This window comes from Oncorhynchus masou, chromosome 16, assembly GCF_036934945.1.
Source record: "Oncorhynchus masou masou isolate Uvic2021 chromosome 16, UVic_Omas_1.1, whole genome shotgun sequence".
In the NCBI taxonomy this organism is placed as follows: domain Eukaryota; kingdom Metazoa; phylum Chordata; class Actinopteri; order Salmoniformes; family Salmonidae; genus Oncorhynchus; species Oncorhynchus masou.
In genome coordinates this window covers 33,977,308-34,005,220 of record NC_088227.1, presented here as the reverse complement: position 1 = coordinate 34,005,220, position 27,913 = coordinate 33,977,308, and the positions used below count along the sequence as shown (strand labels likewise).

Genomic DNA, 27,913 nt, shown 5'->3' with positions numbered 1-27,913 from the left:
GGCCCCAGTGTTGAGGATCAGCGGGGTGGAGATGTTGTTACCTACCCTCACCAGTCTGGGGTCGGCCCGTCAGGAAGTCCAGGACCCAGTTGCACAGGGCGGGGTCGAGATCCAGGGTCTCGAGCTTATAGACGAGTTTGGAGGGTACTATGGTGTTAAATGCTGAGCTATAGTCGATGAACAGCATTCTCACATAGGATTTCCTCTTGTCCAGATCGGTTAGGGCAGTGTGTAGTGCTGTTGCGATTGCGTCGTCTGTGGACCTATTGGGGCGGTAAGCAAATTGGAGTGGTTCTAGGGTGTCAGGTAGGGTGGAGGTGATATGGTCCTTGACTAGTCTCTCAAAGCACTTCATGATTACGGAAGTGAGTGCTATGGGGCGGTAGTCGTTTAGCTCAGTTGCCTTAGCTTTCTTGGGAACAGGAACAGTGGTGGCCCTCTTGAAGCATGAGGGAACAGCAGACTGGGATAAGGATTGATTGAATATGTCTGTAAACACACCAGCCAGCTGGTCTGCTCATGCTCTGAGGACGCGGCTGGGGATGCCGTCTGGGCCTGCAGCCTTGCAAGGGTTAACATGTTTAAATGTTTTACTCACATTGGCTGCAGTGAAGGAGAGTCTGCAGGTTTTGGTAGCGGCCGTGTCAGTGGCACTGTATTGTCCTCAAAGCGAGCAAAGAAGTTATTTTGTCTTTCTGAGAGCAAGACATCCTGGTCCGCGACGGGGCTGGTTTTCTTTTTGTAATCCATGATTGACTGTAGATCCTGCCACATACCTCTTGTGTCTGAGCCTTTGAATTGCAACTCTACTTTGTCTCTATACTGACGCTTAGCTTGTTTGATTGCCTTGAGGAGGGAATAGCTACACTGTTTGTATTCGGTCATGTTTCCGGTCACCTTGCCCTGGTTAAAAGCAGTGGATTGCGCTTTCAGTTTTGCGCGAATGCTGCCATCAATCCACGGTTTCTGGTTTGGGAATGTTTACTCATTGCTGTGGGTACGACAACGCCAATGCACTTTCTAATGAACTCGCTCACCGAATCAGCGTATTTGTGAATGTTGTTGTTGGACACAATGCGGAATATATCCTAATCCACGTGATCGAAGCAGTCTTGAAGTGTGGAATCAGATTGGTCGGACCAGCGTTGAACAGACCTGAGCGCGGGAGCTTCTTGTTTTAGTTTCTGTCTGTAGGCTGGAAGCAACAAAATGGAGTCGTGGTCAGCTTTTCCGAAAGGAGGGCGGGGGAGGGCCTTATATGCATCGCGGAAGTAGAGAGAATAGTAGAGTGAATGATGGTAGAGAGAATGATTTATTTCAGCTTTTCTTTCTTTCATCACATTCCCAGTGGGTCAGAAGTTTACATGCACTCAATTAGTATTTGGTAGCATTGCCTTTAAATTGTTTAACTTGGGTCAAACATTTCGAGTAGCCTTCCACAAGCTTCCCACAACAAGTTGGGTGAATTTTGGCCCATTCCTCCTGACAGAGCTGGTGTAACTGAGTCTGGTTTGTAGGCCTCCTTCTTCACACACGCTTTTTCAGTTCTGCCCACAAATTTTCTATAGGATTGTGGTCAGGGCTTTGTGATGGCCACTCCAATACCTTGACTTTGTTGTCCTTATGCCATTTTTCCACGACTTTGGAAGTATGCTTGGGGTCATTGTCCATTTTGAAGACCCATTGCGACCAAGCTTTAACTTCTTGACTGATGTCTTGAGATGTTGCTTCAATATATCCACATATTTTTCCATCCTCATGATGCCATCTATTTTGTGAAGCGCACCAGTCCCTCCTACAGAAAAGCACCCCACAACATGATGCTGCCATCCGCTTGCTTCACGGCTTGCAAGCATCCCCCTTTTTCCTCCAAACATAACGATGGTCATCATGACCAAACAATTTTATTTTTGTTTCATCAGACCAGAGGACATTTCTCCAAAAAGTATGATCTTTGTCCCTATGTACAGTTGCAAACCGTAGTCTGGCTTTTTTTATGGCGGTTTTGAAGCAGTGGCTTCTTCCATGGTGAGTGGCCTTTCAGATGATGTTGATATAGGACTCATTTTACTGTGGATATAGATGCTTTTGTACCTGTTTCCTCCAGCATCTTCACAAGGTCCTTTGCTGTTTTTCGGGGATTGATTTGCACTATTTGCACCAGAGTACGTTCATCTCTAGGAGACAGAATGAGTTTCCTTCCTGAGCGGTATGACAGCTGAGTGGTCCCATGGTGTTTATACTTGCGTACTATTGTTTGTACAGATGAACGTGGACCTTCAGGCATTTGGAAATTGCTCCCAAGGATGAACCAGACTTGTGGAGGTCTACAACTTTTTTCTGAGGTCTTGGAAGGTTTCCTTTGATTTTCCCATGATGTCAAGCAAAGAGGCACTGAGTTTGAAGGTAGGCCTAGAAATATATCCACATGTACACCTCCAATTGACTTAAATGATGTCAATTAGCCAGATGCTTCTAAAGCCATGACATAATTTTCTGGAATTTTCCAAGCTGTTTACACTCTAGGCAGTCTCTTCTGCTGATGTGTGTGGGTCTGGTAGTGGTACTCTCTCCATTCTGCTATTTTCCTTTCGGCATGTTTAATACCTGCCTGGCGCCCAAACAAAATCTTTCTTTACCCCTCTCTAATAAATACCGCTACATGTAAACTTCTGACTCACTGGAATTGTGATACAGTGAATTATAAGTGAAATAATCTGTAAACAATTGTTGGAAAAATTACTTGTGTCATGTACAAAGTAGACGTCCTAACCGACTTGCCAAAAACTAGTTAACAAGAAATTTGTGGAGTGGTTGAAAAAAAGAGTTTTAATGACTCCAACCTAAGTGTATGTAAACTTCCGACTTCAACTGTAAGTAGAACGTTTATTTAATTTCATCCAGATAATCTATGACCAGACATAATTTAGGCTGTTTAACCATTTTTGAAGATATGATTGTGCTTGAAAAGGATAAAAGCATTGAAAAGAGGGTACATTTGGAGGGAAATTAAATCAGTTCAGTTACCTACTTGTGATAATGGGAGTGTCAGGCCTGCTCTTATATAACTTGCTGTAACTATTGAAAACTCTTCCTTGTCTAATAGGTTATTGTAGATTACTGCAGTATCAATTAGTATCATTGAGAGTAATTGGTTTTAGAAGAGGTTAATATAAGTTAACTTCCCACTACTGTGTGATATCGTATTGGTCTGATATCAGGACCAACCCTGATACCACTAACAATAAGCCAAGATAGAATCACCAAATTGCAACTTTGCTGCCAACAATTTCCACAGAAAGTATTTCACACCTAAGAGATAAAGACTATTGTACCTCTCACACATTAGAAAAAGGACATTAATAAAGATGAATGCGATAGAGCATTATACTGTACTCTCAACTCACATGGTACTTACTGTATGTTAGTACCAAGAATGTCCTAGATGCCACACTTGTCTGATCAAACAGATTGCATGTGTATCCATTTATTTTATTGTATAAGGAACCAACTAACTCTACCTTTGTGTCAAAGTTAGTTGATAGTAAAAACCTGTGAGCCATTTCTAATAGTGCTTTTTTCACCCCATACTAAAGTGCTAAGTAATGTGCATATGACAATGTTGATTTCACTAATAATCAAGCAACTTCCTCCCCTCTCTCTGTCACTTCAGAGCTGCTGACCATGTTTAACCCTGAAATGACCAGGAGTCTTCCTGGTCAGACAAATCTGTATTCTGAATCCTCACAGCACAGGTAAACCACAGCTACACTCAGCTCCCTGTGAGAGCGTGAAAGAAAAAAAGAAAAAAATGTATTTCAGACAAATGTTTCATTAATTTGCAGAGCTCTTGTAGAGCAGGCAAAGGAACTGTCCCTCACCCTCAGGAGGAACCAGGTATTCTAGTATCTCTCCTCTCTACATAACCCAACACATTGTCCTAACAGCCTCCCTGTACTGATTTTCATCTCTGACTGTGTCTTGTACTTCTCTCTAATAGGCCATTGATCTAGACGCAGACTGGAAGCTGGTGATGCTATTCGTCCAGGTGGATGAGCTCTGTTTATGTCATGACCAGGTCATTAGCCAAACACTCACCTCACACGTCTGGATTTAATTGAAAGTCTGCATTTCATGACACTACAGTGTTATTAGCTGCATTCCTTTGAGTGAGTGTTGTGTGTGTGTGTCTATGCAGTTCAGCGAGACTGTCACAGCTGCTGTCCAGGAGGTGGATCTTGCTCTGCAGGTGCTGCAGTCACAGGTGCGTTTTGGACACTTGTGTGACACTCTTAGCGATGCCACAGCACATGAATTTAGGTGATCATTAAGATTGTTCATAATGTATTTGCAGTTGAAGCAGACCATTGTCAATGTTGCAGTGTGGGATGGAGAATATGTTCATCAGAACAGGTGATTCTCTCCACCAATAGCATATCTTCTTAATCAGTCAGTGCACTCATTCCCTGAGTTTATTATTTTAATTTTATTTGACTGATTGCAGTGCAATAATTATATTGATTATTGTACTGTTATGTTGAGGGTGCTAGCACATAAGCATTTCACTGCACCTTTTATACCTGCTGTGAACTGTGTACATAACAAATATAATTAGATGAGATTTTCTGGATTTTTAAATGATTCTGTGAATCTACAGTGACTAGAGGGTAGATGTTTGGTTTGATTGCTTATATGTCTATTGACAGGATGTGTCAATGTATGGAGGAAAGACATGAATGGGAGCTCAGACTGCTGAGGGCCATGCTCACTCAAGTCCTGCAGGTTCAATGTCTTGCATCATCAATGTCTTACATCATCAATGTCTTGCATCATCAATGTCTTGCATCGTCAATGTCTTACATATGTTTTACATCATCAGTCTTACAACATCAATGTCTTACACCATCAATTTCTTATATCTATGTCTTACATCATCAATGTCTTACATTATTAATGTCTTACATCATCAATGTCTTACATTATTAATGTCTTACATCATCAATGTCTTACATTATTAATGTCTTACATGATCAATGTCTTACATTATTAATGTCTTACATGATCAATGTCTATGTCTTACATTATCAATGTCTTACATTATCAATGTCTTACATCACCAGTCTTACATCATCAATGTCTTACATCTATGTTTTACATCATCAATGTCTTACATCAATAACTTACATCAATGTGATTTCCCCTATCTCCCCAACATCTATGTCAGGGTCGAATTTGGCCCCACTGTGGTTTTATTAAACCTACCAGTTCATTTAATTTTGGAAATCTGTTCCCAAGTATTCCCACGCATAATAGAGAGACACGTGATCGTATACAAATGTAAGCAAGATTTGAAATTATCATGTTTTTGTCAAATATTATATCTGTTTGTGATTCTTGCAATCAAATTGCGGTCTACAAATGATTTGTAACGATGTTCTGGCCCACCGACCATCCTCTTAGAAAAAAATCGTCCCGCGGGTGAATCTAGTTGACGGTCCCTGACCTATGTCCTGTTTATACTGTTGTCCCCATATAAATAAGATAAGATAAGATTAGAATGTATTTTATTGTCTGATTTCAACCATCAAAAATGGTATCATAAAGACTCCTTACAGGACATACTGCAAAATAGAATAAACAACATATGAACAGAAGATGTTGTAGTACAGGGGACTATACAAGTTAAAAATAATGTTGCACACTCATCTCTCCTTGCTGTGGATTTAGTGGACCAACATTTCAGTTAAATAGGTGCATTGTACATAGTTCATTTTTACCTAACTCTATTTCATGGTGGTCAGTAGGAGTCCCTTGACGGACACCTGGTGGAGAAGCAGTGGTACAGCAACAAAGATGACTTCACCGTCCTACTGCAGGATGTCCCCTTCATCACAGCAGACCCAGCCTCCTTTATTGTGAGTGACAAGCCATTGAAGCTTCCCCCAATTTTTTATACATTAATGTGACTCTCACACTGTGTGATGCAGAGCTGAATTGTTACTGGTGTGTGTGTGTGTGTGTGTGTGTGTGTGTGTGTGTGTGTGTGTGTGTGTGTGTGTGTGTGTGTGTGTGTGTGTGTGTGTGTGTGTGTGTGTGTGTGTGTGTGTGTGTGTGTGTGTGTGTGTGTGTGTGTGTGTGTGTAACACAAATGTTCATCTATATACAGAGCGCTTCCCCCAGAGCGGGTGCATTACACACAGACAAACTAGCCGTACAGATGTGGGCCAACTTGGTGAGTCACACCATATACTACCCATGCTGCTAACACACTGTGGCATTGTCTCTGCTCGCAGTCCTAGTTGAGGCAAACAAAGGAGAATTGACTCTAGTTTTTTTTTATTCTGTTTTTCAGCTGCAGCCCACCATAGGCCAGCAGAACATGGAGAACAATGATATGATCATCTCGGTGCCATGCCCCAGTGAGGTGAGAGAGTGCGGCAAGCCTCCAACACATACCTGATCCAGGGTTGTTTTTCATTCAAATACTTTCAGCGTTTAACTGGGCCTGTCTAGACTGCCAGATGAGCGGGGTTTGCACTTGGGGATGATGCGTTGGTTCCATTGGACTAGACAAACTCAATGAACTGCAGCTAAGGTATTTGAAAGAAATACTATTTGAACCCAGTCCTGAAATCTGTCACGTACAGTACATTTGTGGGATTAATAGAATAGAATGTACATACAGTATATGAGTGTAAACCTGAGTGTAATATAAATTTCCAGGTGAACAAAAAGGAGATCAGTCGTTTGTCAAGGCAATCAAAAATCTATCCGGTTTATTACACGTTGTAACAGGGAGACACATGCAGAGAAAATGTCTAACTGGCCTCTTGGAGACGGGCCTTTTGTATCCAAATCAGATGTTCTATAAACACCAGCCTGACGGACAGTGACTTTGTCAGCTGCTACAGAATAATAAAGTGTTCATAGAATGCCATCGATACAACACTGAATAATCAGTGTGTCCTTGGTCCTTGTACCTCCAGTCTGGCGTCAACCACTATCATCAGATATGATAATAATCCATAACAAGTCTAGTGACCATCAACCTGCACCTTGAGTTTTACAAATAGAACACTGGCAAGTATGTCTATTACAGAAATTCCAAATATGCTAAACATTGTGTTGATCACTAAATTAAATATAAACTTTATTCATCTTAAATATTCCCATTACAGCGAGCTACTCTAGATGAACGTCTCAACACACAATATAGTATGATTAAGCAATAAGGCCGAGGGTGTGTGGTATTTGGCCAATATATCATGGCTAAGGGCTGTTCTTAGGCGCGACACGGAGTGCCTGGACACAGTCCTTAACCGTGGTATATTGTCCATATACCACAAACCCCCGGGGTGCCTTATTGCTATTATAAACTGTTTACAAACATAATTAGAGCAGTAAAAATACATGTTTTGTCATACGCATTTGATATACCACGGCTGTCAGCCAATCAGAATTTAGGGCTCGAACCACCCAGTCAATGATATGATTTAACCCTACTGATCCTCATCTTCCACCCTCTATACATTCATCTGTCCTCCTCTCTGTCTCTCTTTATCTCTCTCTGTCTCACTCTTTCTCTCTCCCCCCCTCTCTCCAATAGGACCGGCCTTTCTTGAGAACAGAGCGGAACTCTCCCTCAGATCACACCAATGAGCTCTCTCCTCTTTTCGACCCTGTGAGTTATTGTTGTCAGGCCTGTTGATCACGGCTGATGTACTGTAGGGCCCTGCACATTGTGGTGTCTGTGTACACATTATACATGGTAATGACTCTGGATGTCCTCTGCGTGTCTTGTCATCAGATCATGGGCACTCATATGCCCTGCGAGGACCATAGCCCTTCCAACTCCACACCCACCTCAGGTAAGATGAATCCTCTCAATATATAGTATACAGCTTTTAGAGTTATTTGTTGAAATGATCTTATTGAGTTATGGAACATTAAACTTTTCGAGAAAGGTAGGTGTTAACAGGTTTCTGATAGGGCTACCTGGATAAAGTTTGCCTTACGCCATTCTCATCACCTGATCCATCTTCTATGCATTCACAGTTCACGCCCTTCGGCCTGGCGATATCAAAGTCGTAGCTGCAGTGGGAGACTCTCTGACAGTAAGTCACCTACTCCTTGTTTACCTTTTATCTGTAGTACATGATTGAGTTACTTTACATACTGTGAGCTAATCTACATTACCCAGTTGTAGGGCTGTCACTTATCATATATGATTTCTATCTGTATTATTAAACTCATGCTATTGCTATCTCCATAACACTCTCTTTGACTGGTCGGCAGGCGGGCAACGGTGTCGGATCGGGATCCAGTGTTAACAACTTACTGGATGTTACGACGCAGTACCGGGGTTTATCATGGAGGTGGGTCCTTATCACCCCTGTAATAAAACAATAGTTCAGAGTGGAGTGTCAATGTCAGTTCATCTTTCTGTGCTGTGTGTTACCTGGGAGAGGTGAACACTAATCTATTTGGTTGGCATCCCTAACCAGTCTATATTCTGTCTTTGTGTTTCTCAGTGTCGGTGGAGACGAGAACCTCACCACTGTCACCACTCTTCCCAGTGAGTCTCCTTTTCTTTTAGCTCTGTCATCTTCTTTTAGTTATCAGGCTGCTCATGTAGCCAAATTGTTGCCAAAATGTTACCAAAATGTAGCCAAAATATTGATAAAATGCTGGAATTCACATTTACACATGTACGATAAGTAAGTAAAATACCGTTCTCCTATGTGTATCATTATCAAATCAAATCACATTTTATTTGTCACATGCATCGAATACAACAGGTGTAGATCTTATGGTGAAATGCTTACTTACAAGCCCTTAACCAAGCATGCTTTAAGAAGTTCAGAAAAATAAATAAAAATAAGTGTTAAGTAATTTAAAAAAATAAAAGTGACAAATAATTAAATCGCAGCATTAAAATAACAAGCGAGGCTATATACAGGGGGAACCGGTACAGAGTAAATGTGCTGGGGCCCAGTTAGTTGAGGTAATTGTGTTAGTATGTACTGTACATGTACAGTGCCTTGCGAAAGTATTCGGCCCCCTTGACCTTTGTCATAATTTTGCACGCCCAATTTTTCAGTTTTTGATTTGTTAAAAAAGTTTGAAATATCCAATAAATGTCGTTCCACTTCATGATTGTGTCCCACTTGTTGTTGATTCTTCACAGAAAATACAGTTTTATATCTTTGTTTGAAGCCTGAAATGTGGCAAAAGGTCGCAAAGTTCAAGGGGGCCGAATAGTTTCGCAAGGCACTGTAGGTAAAGTGACTATGCATAGATTATTAACAGAGAGTAGAAGCAGTGTAAAAGAGGGGTCTGGGTAGCCATTTCATTAGCTGTTCAGGAGTCTTATGGCTTGGGGGTAGAAGCTGTTAAGAAGCCTTTTGGACCTCGACTTGGAGCTCCGGTACCGCTTGCTGTGCGGTAGCAGAGAGAACAGTATACGACTAGGGTGGCTGAAGTCTTGGACAATTTTTATGGCCTTCCTCTGACACCCCCTGACATAGAGGTCCTTGATGGCAAGAAGCTTGGCCCCAGTGATGTACTGGGCCGTACGTACTATCCTCTGTAGTACCTTGCAGTCGAAAGGCTGAGCGGTTGCTATACCAGGCAGTGATGCAACCAGTCAGGATGCTCTCGATCGTGCAGCTGTTGGGGCGGTATGCAAATTGGAGTGGGTCTAGGGTTTCTGGGATAATGGTGTTGATGTGAGCCATGGCCAGCCTTTCAAAGCACTTCATGGCTACAGAAGTGAGTTCTATGGGTCGGTAGTCATTTAGGCAGGTTACCTTCGTGTTCTTGGGCACAGGGACTATGTTGGTCTGCTTGAAACATGTTGGTATTACAACCTCAGTCAGGGAGAGGTTGAAAATGTCAGTGAAGACACTTGCCAGTTGGTCAGCGCATGCTCTGAGTACACGCCCTGGTAATCCGTCTCGTCCTGCGAATGTAAATGTTGACCTGTTGAAAGGTCTTACTTACATCGGCTACGGAGAGCATGATCATACAGTAGTCTGAAACGGCTGGTGCTCTCATGCATGTTTCAGTGTTACTTGCCTCAAAGCGAGCATAGAAGTAATTTAGCTTGTCTGGTAGGTTCATGTCACTAGGCAGCTCGTGGCTGTGCTTCCCTTTGTAATCTGTAACAGTTTGCAAGCCCTGCCACATCGGGACGAGCGCCAGAGCCGGTGTAATACAATTTGATCTTAGTCCTTTATTGACACTTTGCCTGTTTGATGGTTCGTCGGAGGGCATAGCGGGATTTCTTATAAGCTTCCGGGTTAGAGTCCCGCTCCTTGAAAGCGGCAGCTCTACCCTTTATCTCAGTGCGGATGTTGCCTGTAATCCATGGCTTCTGGTTTTAGTGGTTCAATGTAGGCTACCCAGATCAATGTATCCAGGTTGGACTGATGTGTCGTTTTCTTTTGTGTTGCTGCTCAGATATCCTGCGTGAGTTTAACCCCTCCCTGACTGGCTTCTCAGTGGGCAAAGGCAACGAGCACACCCCTCAGGCCTTCCTCAATCAGGCTGTGGCCGGGGGAAAAGCCAAGTAAGTCTCATCACCCATCCATTTGATCATTTTCTATCCAGACATACCTGCCTCACTGACTGACTATATTTTATTGAATAGGTTTTACTGAAAATGTACTGAATAGGTTTTATATTGAATAGTTTTTGAATTTTTTTATTTGCTGAATGGTGATGTAGGATTGTCTGTGTTTGTTTTGAAGAGACATACCAGAACAAGTGCGAGCATTGGTGGCCAGGATGAAGAATGACTCGGTTAGAGACTATCCTGAATTATATTTGAATCTTGGTGGGAAAAGTACCCAATTGTCATACTTGAGTAAAAGTATACATACCTTAATAGAAATGTACTCAAGTAAAAGTGAAAGTCACCCAGTAAAATACTACTTGAGTAAAAGTCTAAAAGTATTTGGTCCTAAATATACTTCAAAAGTAAATGTAATTACTAAAATATACTTAAGTATCGAAAGCAAAAGTAAAAGTATAAATACATTTTCCTGTTTTTTAAATTTACGGATAGCCAGGGGTACATTGCAACACTCAAACATGATTTACAAACAATGCATTTGTGTTTCGTGAGTCTGCCAGATCAGAGGTAGTTGGGATGACCACGTGTTCTCTTGATAAGTGTGTGAATTGGACCATTTTCCTGTCCTCCTAAGCATTCAACATTGTAATGAGTAATTTTGGGTGTCAGGCAAAATGTATAGAGTAAAAAGTACATTATTTTCTTTAGGAATGTAGTGAAATAAAAGTTTAAAAAATAAATAGTCAAGTACAGATACCCCAAAAAACGACTTAAGTAGTACTTTAAAGTATTTGTACTTAACACCACTGTCTACCACACATAGATTGATATAATACACAAGTTCATATTCTCTGAACATGTCCTCTTACACAGCTTGTTAATTTCCAAGAAGACTGGAAAGTGATCACTTTGTTCATTGGAGGCAATGACATGTGTGACTACTGCTACAGCTCTGTGAGTACCAATACGATGTGTATACGTTACAATACAATGCGACGCCATTCTGTATCGTGACCTTCTCTAACAACTCTGTCTGCATATTGCCCCACAGCTGTTTTATTCCACTGAAAACTATGTGCGACACATTCGTGAGTCTCTGGATTACCTTCATAAACAGGTAGGAGCTGAAGGCGTGTCACAGTGTTTTCTCTGAATTTGTCCCTTTTCCACCTTCTTGCATTTACAGATCAGATAGCACAAGCTTTCCTGTGTTTTCAATTACTTTTTTCAACTTGAAAAACGTTCTCTCTCTCTGTTACTGTAATTTAATTATGCCAATGTGCTTCCATCAATTGAGAGCCCTTAATCTATTTTATGAGAATTTGTAAGATTTCTTGTTTGCATAAAATAGACGCAGACCAGTCTTTCAATAATAGGTAATATAATTTATTCTCGGAGCGCGCTACCACTTAAACACGTGCAGCAGTTTATATACAGATCATGACGTCATTTCACTGCTTTAACAGAATCCCCTCCTCTCGACCGGGACACAGTAAGGTGAAAAGTTCATTCTAACTTACTAACACACTCCCAGATAACTTTTGACCCCTCAACATTATCGATCACCACTGAACTGACAGTTTTAATTAACAGACAACCTAGGAATGCACTCACTGCCTTATCTAAAAACCCCAGAGCTAAGTTTCAGTAGGGTCAACCATAGGCTAACGACCTTATCTGAAATGGTGTTCATTAACTTTTTATTACTCCTTGTCCGTGTCACACAATCCCTTCTTATGAACTCATATTGTCAATCACTTATAAAACAAAGTATAAGTTTACCTAGTTACAATTCTATTTAAAATGGGGATATTGTTTATTCATTTATCCATAATAAATTCAACACTCTCTCTCTCTCTTTCTCTCGGTCTCTCTCTTTCTCTCGGTCTCTCTCCTTCTCCCCCTCAAAGGTCCCTAGAGCCCTGGTCAATCTGGTGGAGCCACTCTACATCCCCGTCCTGAGACAGATGCACACAGACTTAAATGCAGATCTCAAGTGCCCTACCTGGCTTGTCAAGTAAGTGTCCGTCACTGCTGGTGTAGAATCTAACTAGCACATTCCCCATCATGGATTTTTACAATGGTGAAAACTCCTTCCAGAAAATGCTCAAGTCCACACTTTGAATCTAGATGCAGCCTATCTATAATCCTCGTCATCAAGCCACCACTTTCATATGTTTGCCATATGCAGGGAAATGTGCCAATGTGCCAACACCTGATCTCTGAAATGAAGATCAATAACACCTGATCTCTGAAATGAAGATCAATAACACCTGATCTCTGAAATGAAGATCAATAACACCTGAACTTGTGTCTCTCCTTCAGTATTCTGTGTCCCTGTGTCATCTCGCCAAAGGAGGGTTCTGAAGCACTACGTCAACTCAATGGACTGAACAGAGATTATCAGGTATGGCAAAGACTAATTCTGCAGTGCATGTGGGACCACAATATTATACTTGACTCTATGGTAAATACTATAGTGCGTGATGATGAATTACCAATAACAAAAACAAACTAACCTCTTTCAGCATGGACTGCATGAGCTTGTGGAGTCAGGACGGTACGACACTCATAACAACTTCACTGTGGTCCTGCAGCCTTTCCTACGAGACATCATCGTTCCCCAGACAGAGGTTAGGCACACTGCATTGTCACTCCTCTTGACTGTGAATCAACAATAGGCTAACTGATCAATCTGCGTGATTCCAATGCCCTTTCATGGTGCCACACACATACACTCAAACTGTCCCCTCTGTCTCACCCACAGAATGGACGTCCAGACCGTACTTACTTCAGTCCTGACTGCTTCCATCTCAGTCAGAAGACACATACTCTGATAGCCCGCGCTCTCTGGAATAACATGGTGAGACTCAATAACACTATCACAATATGTACATCTATAAATTATATAGAGGCTGACATGTCATCAATACATGTGACATGTCATATATGTACAGTGTGTATGTCTGTATGTCTGTATGTATGTATGTATGTATGTCTGTATGTATGTCTGTATGTATGTATGTATGTATGTATGTATGTATGTATGTATGTATGTATGTATGTATGTATGTATGTATGTATGTATGTGCGTGCGTGCGTGCGTGCGTGTGTGTGTGTGTGTGTATATATATATATATACACTGCTCAAAAAAATAAAGGGAACACTTAAACAACACAATGTAACTCCAAGTCAATCACACTTCTGTGAAAACAAACTGTCCACTTAGGAAGCAACACTGATTGACAATAAATTTCACATGCTGTTGTGCAAATGGAATAGACAACAGGTGGAAATTATAGGCATTTAGCAAGACACCTCCAATAAAGGAATGGTTCTGCAGGTGGGGACCACAGACCACTTCTCAGTTCCTATGCTTACTGGCTGATGTTTTGGTCTCTTTTAAATACTGGCGGTGCTTTCACTCTAGTGGTGGCATGAGACGGAGTTTACAACCCACACAAGTGGCTCAGGTAGTGCAGCTCATCCATGATGGCACATCAATGCGAGCTGTGGCAAGAAGGTTTGCTGTGTCTGTCAGCGTAGTGTGCAGAGCATGGAGGCGCTACCAGGAGAGAGGCCAGTACACCATGCAGGACGTTTGGCATTTGCCAGAGAACACCAAGATTGGAAAATTCGCCACTGGCGCCCTGTGCTCTTCCCAGGTGAAAGCAGGTTCACACTGAGCACATGTGACAGACGTGACAGAGTCTGGAGACGCCTGCAACATCCTCCAGCATGACCGGTTTGGCGGTGGGTCAGTCATGGTGTGGGGTGGCATTTCTTTGGGGGGCCGCACAGCCCTCCATGTGCTCGCCAGAGGTAGCCTGACTGCCATTAGGTACCGAGATGAGATCCTCAGACCCCTTGTGAGACCATATGCTGGTGTGGTTCCTCCTAATGCAAGACAATGCTAGACCTCATGTGGCTGGAGTGTGTCAGCAGTTCCTGCAAGAGGAAGGCATTGATGCTATGGATTGGCCCGCCCGTTCCCCAGACCTGAATCCAATTGAGCACATCTGGGACATCATGTCTGCTCCATCCACCAACGCCACATTGCACCACAGACTGTCCAGGAGTTGGCGGATGCTTTAGTCCAGGTCTGGGAGGAGATCCCTCAGGAGACCATCCGCCACCTCATCAGGAGCATGCCCAGGCGTTGTAGGGAGTTCATATAGGCACGTGGAGGCCACACTCACTACTGAGCCTCATTTTGACTTGTTTTCAGGACATTACATCAAAGTTGGATCAGCCTGTAGTGTGGTTTTCCACTTTAATTTTGAGTGTGACTCCAAATCCAGACCTCCATGGGTTGATAAATTTGATTTCCATTGATCATTTTTGTGTGATTTTGTTGTCAGCACATTCAACTATGTAAAGAAAAAAGTATTTAATAAGAATATTTCATTCATTCAGATCTAGGATGTGTTATTTTAGTGTTCCCTTTATCTTTTTGAGCAGTATATATATATATATATATATATATATATATACTACCATTCAAAATTTTGGGGTCACTTAGAAATGTCCTTGTCTAGAAGGCCAGCATTCCGAAGTCGCCTCTTCATTGTTGATGTTGAGACTTGTGTTTTGCGGGTACTATTTAATGAAGCTGTCAGTTGAGGACTTGTGAGGTGTCTGTTTCTCAAACTCGACACTCTAATGTACTTGAGCACTTGCTCAGTTGTTCACCGGGGCCTCCCACTCCTCTTTCTATTCTGGTTAAAGCCAATTTGCACTGTTCTGTGAAGGAAGTAGTACACAGCGTTGTACGAGATCTTCTGTTTCTTGGCAATTTCTCAAATGGAAAAGCCTTCATTTCTCAGAACCAGAATAGACTGATGAGTTTCAGAAGAAAGTTATTTGTTTATGGCCATTTTGAGCCACACATGCTGATGCTCAGAATGCTCAACTAGTCTAAAGAAGGCCAATTTTATTTATTCTTTAAACTGAACAACAGTTTTCAGCTTTGCTAACATAATTTCAAAGAGTTTACAAATGATACACTTGGATTAACTAACACCATGTGCTATTGGAACACAGGAGTGATGGTTGCTGATAATGGGCCTCTGTACTCCTATGTAGATATTCCATGAGAAATCCGCCGCTTCCAGCTATAATAGTTATTTACAACATTAACAATGTCTACACTGTATTTCTGATCAATTTGATGTTATTTTAATGGACAAAAAATGTGTTTTTCTTTCAAAAACAAGGACAATTCTAAGTGATCCCAAACTTTTTAACGGCAGTGTGTGTATATATATATATATATATATATATATATATATATATATATATATTATATATACTGTGTATATGTACTGTATAAATGGCTCTGACTGTTACTACCCAAAGCAGAATACTGTGTTTTGTCATTGAGGGACACAAATGGCATATTCAGTTGATCCAGGATATCATAGCATCACCCCAGTTCTTTTGAATTTACTGAGATGTTAGTAAATCATTCTTCTTGCTCTTGTGTTCCCTTAGCTGGAGCCTCTGGGCAAGAAGACTGTCAAACTGTACTTTGACGATGGTATCCCTGTGAAATGCCCCTCTAAGGTACAGTCTTATGGCTCCACATGTTTAAAATTGTAGCAACTACAGAAGTACTGTGTTGTCTACCCATCACTTCATGCCATTAACTGACTATATTTCGGTCATTCTTTTACAGAGAAGAGTGCGATAAGAACATAAGCCAGTTAATGAATATAAAGTGTTGATAGTACTATATGTAGCTTATGCAAATGTATCTCTGTCTTCCCCCAAGACCTCACCATTCGTGCGGACCTATGTCAACAGCAATTACACCTATGAGGAACCCGCCCCAACACCTCCACCAATCACGGTAGGCCACCCACCCAGGTTCAAATCTTTGTGACTTCTCGTAAAACATGTGTTGATAAGGTGGACCAGGCTAATACTTTCAAGTGATAATGGATAATGACAGCTGTTATTAAATAACTGTGTTCATTATTAATTTAGGTATGGTGGCATTGATCTGTGTTCATCATTAATTTAGGTATGGTGGCATTGATCTGTGTTCATCATTAATTTAGGTATGGTGGCATTGATCTGTGTTCATCATTAATTTAGGTATGGTGGCATTGATGAAGGAAATGTGTTAAAATACTGTCTCACTTTGGTCTGTCTGTCTGTCTGTCTGTCTGTCTGTCTGTCTGTCTGTCTGTCTGTCTGTCTGTCGTCTCTCCCAGAACTGGGGAAGTGACTTCTCTTGTGTGGTTTTGGCTCCATCCACCTCTGTGCCTACATCAGGTGAGAGTGAGTGTGTTAAGAGATGACAAGGTTTCATAAGAGGAAGTGCATAGCTAAGGGAAGGCCAATGACCTGGTTGCAAACATTTGTCCAACCCCCTTACCAGACCAATTAGATCTAATTGTATTGGTCACATACACTTGTTTAGCAGATGTTATTGCGGGTTTAGTGAAATGCTTGTGTTTCTAGCTCCAACAGTGCAGTAATACAGTTGAAGTCGGAAGTTTACATACACTTAGGTTGGAGTCATTAAAAGTCATTTTTCAACCACTCCACAAATTTCTTGTTAACAAACTATAGTTTTGGCAAGTCGGTTAGGACATCTACTTTGTGCATGACACAAGTAATTTTGCCAATAACTGTTTACAGACAGATTATTTCACTTATAATTCATTGTATCACAATTCCAGTGGGTCAGAAGTTTACATACTCTTAAGTTGACTGTGCCTTTAAACAACTTGGAAAATTCCAGAAAATGATGTCATGGCTTTAGAAGCTTCTGATAGGCAATTTAAATAATTTGAGTCAATTGGAGGTGTACCTGTGGATGTATTTCAAGGCCTACCTTCAAACTCAGTGCCTCTTGGTTTGACATCATGGGAAAATCAAAAGAAATCAGCCAAGACCTCAGAAAAAAGATTTGTAGACCTCCACAAGTCTGGTTCATCCTTGGGATGCTTGGGCATTTCCAAACGCCTGAAGGTACCACGTTCATCTGTACTAACAATAGTACGCAAGTATAAACACCATGGGACCACGCAGCCATCATACCACTCAGGAAGGAGACTCGTTCTGTCTCCTAGAGATGAATGTACTTTGGTGCGAAAAGTGCAAATCAATCCCAGAACAACAGCAAAGGACCTTGTGAAGATGCTGGAGGAAACTGGTACAAAAGTATCTATATCCACAGTAAAACTAGTCCTATGTTGACATAACCTGAAAGGCCACTCAGCCAGGAAGAAGCCACTGCTCCAAAACCGGCATAAAAAAGCAAGACTATGGTTTGCAACTGCACATGGGGACAAAGATTGTACTTTTTGTCGAAATGTCCTCTGGTCTGATGAAACAAAAATAGAACTGTTTGGCCATAATGACCATCATTTTGTTTGAAGGAAAAAGGGGGAAGCTTGCAAGCTGAAGAACACCATCCCAACCATGAAGTACGGGGTGGCAGCATCATGTTGTGGGGGTGCAGGAGGGATTGGTGCACAAAATAGATGGCATCATGAGCATGGAAATTATGTGGATATATTGAAGTGACATCTCAAGACATCAGTCAGGAAGTTAATGCTTGGTCGCAAATGATTCTTCCAAATGGACAATGACCCCAAGCATACTTCCAAAGTTGTGGCAAAATTGCTTAAGGACAACAAAGTCAAGGCATTGGAGTGGTCATCACAAAGCCCTGACCTCAATCCTGTAGAAAATTTGTGGGCAGAGCTGAAAAAGCATGTGAGCAAGGAGGCCTACAAACCAGACTCGGTTACACCAGCTTTGTCAGGAGGAATGGGCCAAAATTCACCCAATTTATTGTGGGAAGCTTGTGGAAGGCTACTCGAAACGTTTGACCCAAGTTAAATAATTTAAAGGCAATGCTACCAAATACATATTGAGTGTATGTAAACTTCTGATCCACTGGGAATGTGATGATAGATATAAAAGCTGAAATAAATCATTCTCTCCACTATTATTCTGACATTTCACATTCTTAAAATAAAGTGGTGATCCTAACTGACCTAAAACAGGGAATTTTTACTTGGATTAAATGTCAGGAATTGTGGAAGAACTGAGTTTAAATTTATTTGGCTAAGGTGTATGTAAACTTCCGACTTCAACTGTATGTAACAAGTAATATCTAACAATTTCACAACATATACCCAATACACACAAAGTAAAGGAATGTTATTAAGAATATATAAATATATGGACGAGCAATGTCATAGCGGCATAGACTAAGATACATTAGAATAGTATAGAATACAGTATATACACATGAGATGAGTAGTGCAAGATATGTAAACATTATTACAGTGACTAGTGTTCTGTTTTTTAAAGTGACCAGTGATTTCAAGTCTTTGAAAAAGATAGCAGCCTCTATACATAGACACTACATGTCTGAGATAAGTGTCCAATCACACTACATGTCTGAGATAAGTGTCCAATCACACTACATGTCTGAGATAAGTGTCCAATCACACTGCATGTCTGAGATAAGTGTCCAATCACAATACATGTCTGAGATAAGTGTCCAATCACAATACATGTCTGAGATAAGTGTCCAATCACACAACATGTCTGAGATAAGTGTCCAATCACACAACATGTCTGAGATGGGTGTCCAATCACACTACATGTCTGAGATGGGTGTCCAATCACACTACATGTCTGAGATAAGTGTCCAATCACAATACATGTCTGAGATAAGTGTCCAATCACACAACATGTCTGAGATGGGTGTCCAATCACACTACATGTCTGAGATAATTGTCCAATCACACTACATGTCTGAGATGGGTGTCCAATCACACTACATGTCTGAGATGGGTGTCCAATCACACTACATGACTGAGATGGGTGTCCAATCACACTACATGTCTGAGATGGGTGTCCAATCACACTACATGTCTGAGATGGGTGTCCAATCACACTACATGTCTGAGATGGGTGTCCAATCACACTACATGTCTGAGATAATTGTCCAATCACACTACATGTCTGAGATGGGTGTCCAATCACACTACATGTCTGAGATGGGTGTCCAATCACACAACATGTCTGAGATGGGTGTCCAATCACACTACATGTCTGAGATAATTGTCCAATCACACTACATGTCTGAGATAAGTGTCCAATCACACAACATGTCTGAGATGGGTGTCCAATCACACTACATGTCTGAGATAATTGTCCAATCACACTACATGTCTGAGATGGGTGTCCAATCACACTACATGTCTGAGATGGGTGTCCAATCACACAACATGTCTGAGATGGGTGTCCAATCACACTACATGTCTGAGATAATTGTCCAATCACACTACATGTCTGAGATGGGTGTCCAATCACACTACATGTCTGAGATGGGTGTCCAATCACACTACATGACTGAGATGGGTGTCCAATCACACTACATGTCTGAGATGGGTGTCCAATCACACTACATGTCTGAGATAAGTGTCCAATCACACTACATGTCTGAGATAAGTGTCCAATCACACTACATGTCTGAGATGGGTGTCCAATCACACTACATGTCTGAGATATGTGTCCAATCACACTACATGTCTGAGATAGGTGTCAAAACCCATCTCATCTCTGAGATGGGTGTCCAATCACACTACATGTCTGAGATAAGTGTCCAATCACACTACATGTCTGAGATGGGTGTCCAATCACACTACATGTCTGAGATGGGTGTCCAATCACACTACATGTCTGAGATGGGTGTCCAATCACACTACATGACTGAGATGGGTGTCCAATCACACTACATGTCTGAGATGGGTGTCCAATCACACAACATGTCTGAGATGGGTGTCCAATCACACTACATGTCTGAGATAATTGTCCAATCACACTACATGTCTGAGATGGGTGTCCAATCACACTACATGTCTGAGATGGGTGTCCAATCACACTACATGACTGAGATGGGTGTCCAATCACACTACATGTCTGAGATGGGTGTCCAATCACACTACATGTCTGAGATAAGTGTCCAATCACACTACATGTCTGAGATAAGTGTCCAATCACACTACATGTCTGAGATGGGTGTCCAATCACACTACATGTCTGAGATATGTGTCCAATCACACTACATGTCTGAGATAGGTGTCAAAACCCATCTCATCTCTGAGATGGGTGTCCAATCACACTACATGTCTGAGATAAGTGTCCAATCACACTACATGTCTGAGATGGGTGTCCAATCACACTACATGTCTGAGATATGTGTCCAATCACACTACATGTCTAAGATAGGTGTCAAAACCCAACAAATGATAGCAGTGTATGATAACTATGTTGTAACATTATGGACTATGGGAAGTGGAGTATATTTGTGTTTATTGATTAATTCGTGCCTCTGTCCCCAGTTCATAAGCTACGACCAGGAGACATCAAGGTGGTGGCAGCACTGGGAGACTCAAACACGGTAAGTGTGTGTATGCATGTGCCTGCATCCGTGCATGTGTGCGTGTAGAACAAAACTTGCCTGTAAGACCTTTATATTATCCTTTGTGCTGAGAGGACATATTCTTTACATGGTGGGTTGTTCATGTGCCTTTGTTGTCATCTGTTTGCAGGCAGCAGTTGGAGCCAAGGCAAAGAATGTGTTGCAGCTCAACACGCAGTACAAAGGAGTGTCATGGAGGTACAGTGTATTTGGAAAGTATTCAGACCCTTTGACTTTTTCCAAATGTTGTTACATTACAGGCATATTCTAAAATTTATTAAATTGCTTTTACCCCTCATAAATCTACACAGATAAATCCCCATATTGATAATGCAAAAACAGGTTTTTAGACATTTTGGCAAATATATTAAAAATATAACAGAAAAACATTATTTACATAAGTATTCAGACCCTTTGCTATGAGACTCAAAGTACTGTACATACATTCTGTAATAAATCATGCACCAACATAGTCCAAATGCACAGTGTTATGGACCACTTGCAGAGCACATTGATACTGCCAGATTGTTTGAACACTGGTCAACAGGGAAATGTACTAAATGTGTGTGTATTTCTGCAGCATCGGAGGAGATCAGGCCTTGGACACTGTCACCACACTACCAAGTGAGTCACTATTTTCTCTTGTCTCTCTCATCCTATTGGCTCATCTTATCTGCCCATTAAAAGTATCCAAATGAGCCATAACTTCACATATGACTATTTCTGTAACATTGTTGGAGAAAGGCTGCAATGAATACATAGGAGGTTGGTGGCACCTTAATTGAAGAGAACGGGCTCATGTTAATGACTGGAGCGGAATTAGTGGAATGGTATCAAATACATGGTTTTGCTCTGTTCTGGACATTATTAAAGAGCTGTTCTCCCCTCAGCAACCACCTGTGAATGAATAACCAGTGCAAATGATTTTGTCGATTTTCAGCATTTACAGATACATCCATAAGATGGCAGTCTCAGCATATGATCTCATGCCATTCCTCTGGAGTGCAGCCTCCTTGCATAGAGGAAACATGGTTCATCCAGCTGGCAGTGCTCTCTCTGTTATAAAGCTAAAATGGACCATTTGATAATGAAACGTCTGCTTATTTTCCAGCTCTAGTTTTATTTCTTCTCTCTCTCTCTCTCTCAGACATCCTGAAGAAATTCAACCCTTCCCTCTATGGCTTCTCCAAGGGTCAGGGCTTCCTGCAGAATAGTGGCTTCAACATGGCAGTGCCTGGAGCCAAGGCCTTGTGAGTAGAGAGATAAGATTAGACCTCTGTGTGCCCTCATCCACTCACTGTCCTCTTTTTCCAGTAACACTATTTCCAATCCTCTTTTTTTTGTAAGTATCATCACCTCCCCATCAGTTTCTCCTGTCCTGTCTTCTCATTTGAACAAAGGCATAATAAACACTAAAGCAAACATTTCTTTGTCTCTTCTAGTGAGATCCCAGCCCAAGTCCAAGCTCTCATCAAGGCCATGAAAGATGACGAGGTGAGACTGGTCTATGCCCCATTGGCACCTATTCCCTACATAGTGCACTACTTTTGACCAGAGCTCTATGGGCCCTGGTCAAAAGTAGTGCACTACATAGGGGACAGGGTGCCGTTTGGGATGCAAGCCTCTTCCATGACTCTATCACTGTGTTGAATAGTGATACTGGACTCAGTTTCTAAGGATAATGACATATTGTTGTATTATGAGTGTATGATCATCTATAGCTACAGTATGTCTCTCTTGTCATTGTCTCCCTGTTTACACGCACACAGAAGGTGCATTTTGAACATGATTGGAAGCTAGTGACCTTATTCGTTGGCGCCAGAGATCTTTGTGATTATTGCATGGACCAGGTATGTATTCTTATCTTAAAGTCAAACATACAGTGGACAATTATTATAATTTTAATAGTAGTAGTGTCCAAGAATAGTGTTTAAAAAAGTGTTATTTATGCTCTACTTTACACAGAACAACCTTACACCCAAGAACTACAGTGAGAATCTGATGTTGAGCTTGGACATGCTGTACAAAGAGGTTAGTGGTGGAAGGCTTGGTGTTCAGAATCATTTTCAGAATTTTACAAAACAATTAGCTCATCTATTGTCTAAGATCTAAGATCTTAAGCAGGATATCATGCCATCTCCCTCCATCTCTCTCTAAGGTACCGAGGGTAATGGTCAATGTTGTCGAGGTCCTGGAGATGGATCCATTGAGGAGAGTGACTAAGGATGCTCTGGTCTGCACCCTTATGCAGAGGTTTGTATGAAAACTCCCAATTTCCCTACGAAGACGGTAGCTACACCCACTGCATCATATGCCTGTAGAATATGTATATTCACAGCGTTAGTGAATGTTTTCCATTCAAGTGTCTTTGTTATGCACAGAAATGCTTGCCCCTGCTTTTTCAACCCTGAAGAGAACTCTCCTGAGCTTACAGAGGTCAATCGGATCAACCAAGAATACCAGGTAAGGGCAGAACAGGGTCTAAACACAGGAGGTTGGTGGCATCTTAATTGGGGAGGACGGGCTCATTAAAATATATATATTTCACCTTTATTTAACCAGGTAGGCCAGTTGAGAACAAGTTCTCATTTACAACTGCGACCTGGCCAAGATAAAGCAAAGCAGTTCGACACATACAACAACACAGAGTTACACATGGAATAAACAAACATACAGTCAATAATACAGAAGAAAAAGTCTATATACAGTGTGTGCATATGAGGTAGGATAAGGGAGGTAAGGCAGTAATTACAATATAGCAATTAAACACTGGAATGGGAGATGTGCAGAAGATGTATGTGCAAGTAGAGATATTGGGGTGCAAAGGAGCAAGAAAAATAAATAAATACAGTATGGGGATGAGGTAGTTGGGTGGGCTTTTCACAGATGGGCTATGTACAGGTGATGTGATGTTCTGACAGCTGGTGCTTAAAGCTAGTGAGGGAGATATGAGTCTCCAGCTTCAGTGATTTTTACAGTTCGTTCCAGTCATTGGCAGCAGAGAACTGGAAGGAAAGGCGACCAAAGGAGGTGTTGGCTTTGGGAGTGACCAGTGAGATACTGCTGGAGCACGTGCTATGGGTGGGTGCTGCTATGGTGACCAGTGAGCTGAGATAAGGCGGGGCTTTACCTAGCAGAGACTTGTATATGACCTGGAGCCAGTGGGTTTGGCGACGAGTATGAAGTGAGGGCCAGCCAACGAGACCATACAGGTCGCAGTGGTGGGTAGTATATGGGGCTTTGGTGACAAAACGGATGGCACTGTGATAGACTGCATTCAATTTGTTGAGTAGAGTGTTGGAAGCTATTTTGTAAATGACATCGCCAAAGAGGATCGGTAGGATGGTCAGTTTTACGAGCGTATGTTTGGCAGCTTGAAGGAAGGATGCTTGTTGTGAAATAGGAAGCCGATTCTAGATTTAATTTTGGATTGGAGATGCGACATCATTGATGTATACAGAGAAGAGAGTCGGCCTGAGAATTTAACCCTGTGGCACCCCCATAGAGACTGCCAGAAATCCGGACAACAGGCACCCCTCCTATTTGACACACTGAACTCTATCAGAGAAGTAGTTGGTGAACCAGGCAAGGCAATCATTTGAGAAACCAAGGCTGTTGAGTCTGCCAATAAGAATGTGGTGATTGACAGAATCGAAAGCCTTGGCCAGGTCGATGAATACGGCTGCACAGTAATGTCTCTTATTGATGCAAGCGGCAACAGTGAGAGACTTGTTTCTGGAAAGATGGATTTTTAAAAGTAGAAGCTCGTATTGTTTGGGTACAGACCTGGATAGTAAGACAGAACTGGTAATGGCTAGAGTGGAATGGTTTTTAAATACATTCCACATGGTTTCCATGTGTTTGATGCCATTCCATTTACTCCGTTCCACCACTTATTATGAGCCGTCCTCCCCTCAGCAGCTTCAACTGGGTCTGAACTACCATTCTGAACAACTGGGATTTTAACTCTATAAGGAATTGTCATGTGTTACTGGTATGTAAGGTCTTGGCCAATGTTCCAATGTGTTGAGTAAAGTGTGTTACTCACAGATACATGAGTTCTACAGGTAAAGATACAGGCATTCAATGTGATCAGATCAATCTAGCGTAACTCTACAATACTTAACATTCTCTCTTTGTTCACTCTACTCTCTCTGTGCTTCTGTCCAGATGGAGACTGAGCGACTGGTCTCTGGGGGGCACTATGATGGGCGAGAGGACTTCACTGTCGTCGTACAACCCTACTTCCGAAACGCCTTTGTCCCTTTCATTGGGGTGAGTGTGGTTTAACTGCACACACACACGCATACATGTGCAAGCAAACACACACACACACACACACACACACACACACATTGACACTGTTCTCTTGTCTCTACAGGATGGGAAGCCTGACTTGAGTTTCTTCTCAGTGGACTGTTTCCACATAAGTGAGCGAGCACACGCTGAGATGGCCATCTCTCTCTGGAACAACATGGTGAGGACAGTCACTTAGAGAGTAGTCCAGTCCCAGATCTGTTTGTGGGGAAATGCAAAAGGAGGAGGAAGTGTGCAACATTAAAAAGGGCACTTACAACAAGAAAAGGAATGTACACTAATGTCAGATATGGAACTAATCAGATTTTGTGTGATTATACAACATGAAATTCAACACTTGTTGCATTGCCAACTCCTATGGTCGTTGTCAAGACAGCACCCACAGATCTGGGACCAGGCTGCATAGAGTGCACTCTGAGACATAACTCACAACACATGAGCTATGGCCATAGTATTTCATGTTTATGTAGGTTACAACACATGAGCTATGGCCATAGTATTTCATGTTTATGTAGGTTACAACACATGAGCTATGGCCATAGTACTTCATGTTTATGTAGGTTACAACACATGAGCTATGGCCATAGTATTTCATGTTTATGTAGGTTACAACACATGAGCTATGGCCATAGTATTTCATGTTTATGTAGGTTACAACACATGAGCTATGGCCATAGTATTTCATGTTTATGAAGGTTACAACACATGAGCTATGGCCATAGTATTTCATGTTTATGTAGGTTACAACACATGAGCTAAGGCCATAGTATTTCATGTTTATGTAGGTTACAACACATGAGCTATGGCCATAGTATTTCATGTTTATGTAGGTGTGTGGCCTGACAGCTGTAATGTTTTGTTTTTACAGTTGGAGCCGGTGGGCAGGAAGCAGGTCTACAACAACTTCACATACGACCGCACCAAAATCAACTGTCCTTTTGAGGTATGTTAACATGAACACAACCTTTATTATGGAAAATTTTGATCAGGTGTTTGCTGAAATGGCAATCAGTAAGTCAGTCTCGACAGTGCATGTGGGTTGTTGAGTGTGTTGGTTTAGCAGCAGTTATATCACCTACTGAAAGCTACTTCTTACAATGTAGCAGAACAAGATCTATTCTCATGTTAGTTTCCCTTAATCTGACATGTTCTCTCTTCTTTAGGATCAACCCTTCATCTTCACTAAGGTCAATAGCCTCCCAAGCCCACCTGTAACCCCCACCTCACCTGTCCCAAACCCTGGCACCACCAACCCAAACCCTGTGGCACAGTGTGACTCCTCCATGCCTGTGTGGGTGCCCGTGGTGCTTGGTATCACCGGCTTACTGATCGGCTGGGGAGTCACCTGGCTATTTATGTCCTGCAGAGAACGGCAGAGTAAGAGGAAAATGGTAGAGGGATTGATTGAGATGAAAGGAACTGGTTTTTAATGATATTCTGAGAGGGAGTTTGGAGATGGTCACAAAGGCTTGAATACACACGCACAAGCGCACACACACATGCATAGACACACACACACACACACACACACACACACACACACACACACACACACACACACACACACACACACACACACACACACACACACACACACACACACACACACACACACACACACGTGTATAGCACTGCATCAAACAAACATATTTTATATAAAGTATGTAATAGATGAGCTAATTGTTTTGTAAATACACACTGGTTATGGCATATTTTCTTCCTATGAATAAGGTGTGATTTGTACACCTTACATTTCCTAAGAATGTACCATATTCCTTTGTATTTAAACAATAAACATTGTTGATGAACATTTCATTCAGCAACCGATAAATAAATACTTTCTTGTAGAGATTCTATTCCATAAGTCTGAGTGTGAAAATACAGTATAAAAATAATTTACGTGACATGGACAATAGCTTAGTATTAACCAAAACCAATACATTGTCAGTAAATCTGTCATCGGTTATTTCAATTGCATCAGGTGAACCCCTACGAATTACCAGGATGAGGTCAATGTAAACCAAGCATATTGCAATAGAAATAGGAACAGACCATTGTCATGGACGGGGCTAGGGTGGTTATTTCATTGAGGGGACACAAGTAGTCTCACCCGTTCTTATTATACCTCAGTGGTCTCACCATTTTAATATTTGACAGAGCCACATCAGTATCTGTGGTAGTGATATGAGGGTCAAAATAAAAGTAATGGACTGGTTATATCACCGAATTATGTTGTTAACTTTGAATTTACTGTGTCATCAAGCAGGTCAGCTTCCATATAAGGTAAAGAAACAAGCAAAAGGCTTTGTTCGATCACATACAAATACCAAATCGAGTTAGCTGGTTAGTGGTTACAAATCTTTGCCAAAAGACAGAACCCCTGATAAACGGTGTTGCCGTGTACTGCATTAGCATCGAATAGCCCCTGCGATATGCAACTTTTCAGGGAAGTTAGGAACTAATATACACAAGCAGTTTGGAAAGCAAAGGCTAGCTTTTTCAAACCGAAATTTCCATCCTGTAGTACAAACTCCCAAAAGTTCTGGGACACTGTAAAGTCCAT

The 27,913-nt window shown here is 41.6% G+C and overlaps 1 protein-coding gene across 2 annotated transcripts in view; it reads left to right on the top strand.

Moving 5' to 3' along the window:
• The window catches only part of LOC135557865 (phospholipase B1, membrane-associated-like), a 31,170-nt gene extending 4,005 nt beyond the window's left edge, over window positions 1-27,165 (top strand). For both annotated transcript variants that reach the window (XM_064991553.1, XM_064991552.1), the window contains exons 5-42: window positions 3,674-3,755; window positions 3,846-3,897; window positions 4,001-4,078; window positions 4,199-4,264; window positions 4,355-4,413; window positions 4,707-4,782; window positions 5,805-5,915; window positions 6,167-6,232; window positions 6,353-6,424; window positions 7,607-7,681; window positions 7,808-7,868; window positions 8,056-8,114; window positions 8,296-8,375; window positions 8,532-8,575; window positions 10,462-10,570; window positions 10,752-10,803; window positions 11,450-11,530; window positions 11,628-11,693; window positions 12,487-12,593; window positions 12,902-12,983; window positions 13,105-13,209; window positions 13,344-13,439; window positions 16,071-16,142; window positions 16,351-16,428; window positions 16,796-16,856; window positions 20,954-21,012; window positions 21,164-21,231; window positions 21,614-21,657; window positions 22,181-22,283; window positions 22,476-22,527; window positions 22,803-22,883; window positions 22,999-23,064; window positions 23,192-23,286; window positions 23,415-23,496; window positions 25,204-25,308; window positions 25,415-25,510; window positions 26,219-26,293; window positions 26,514-27,165. In XM_064991553.1, the coding sequence (XP_064847625.1) occupies window positions 3,674-3,755; window positions 3,846-3,897; window positions 4,001-4,078; window positions 4,199-4,264; window positions 4,355-4,413; window positions 4,707-4,782; window positions 5,805-5,915; window positions 6,167-6,232; window positions 6,353-6,424; window positions 7,607-7,681; window positions 7,808-7,868; window positions 8,056-8,114; window positions 8,296-8,375; window positions 8,532-8,575; window positions 10,462-10,570; window positions 10,752-10,803; window positions 11,450-11,530; window positions 11,628-11,693; window positions 12,487-12,593; window positions 12,902-12,983; window positions 13,105-13,209; window positions 13,344-13,439; window positions 16,071-16,142; window positions 16,351-16,428; window positions 16,796-16,856; window positions 20,954-21,012; window positions 21,164-21,231; window positions 21,614-21,657; window positions 22,181-22,283; window positions 22,476-22,527; window positions 22,803-22,883; window positions 22,999-23,064; window positions 23,192-23,286; window positions 23,415-23,496; window positions 25,204-25,308; window positions 25,415-25,510; window positions 26,219-26,293; window positions 26,514-26,780 (3,083 nt within the window). In that variant the 3' untranslated portion in view covers window positions 26,781-27,165. The remainder of the gene's footprint in view (window positions 1-3,673; window positions 3,756-3,845; window positions 3,898-4,000; window positions 4,079-4,198; window positions 4,265-4,354; window positions 4,414-4,706; window positions 4,783-5,804; window positions 5,916-6,166; window positions 6,233-6,352; window positions 6,425-7,606; window positions 7,682-7,807; window positions 7,869-8,055; window positions 8,115-8,295; window positions 8,376-8,531; window positions 8,576-10,461; window positions 10,571-10,751; window positions 10,804-11,449; window positions 11,531-11,627; window positions 11,694-12,486; window positions 12,594-12,901; window positions 12,984-13,104; window positions 13,210-13,343; window positions 13,440-16,070; window positions 16,143-16,350; window positions 16,429-16,795; window positions 16,857-20,953; window positions 21,013-21,163; window positions 21,232-21,613; window positions 21,658-22,180; window positions 22,284-22,475; window positions 22,528-22,802; window positions 22,884-22,998; window positions 23,065-23,191; window positions 23,287-23,414; window positions 23,497-25,203; window positions 25,309-25,414; window positions 25,511-26,218; window positions 26,294-26,513) is intronic.
• The last annotated feature ends 748 nt before the right edge of the window (window positions 27,166-27,913 follow it).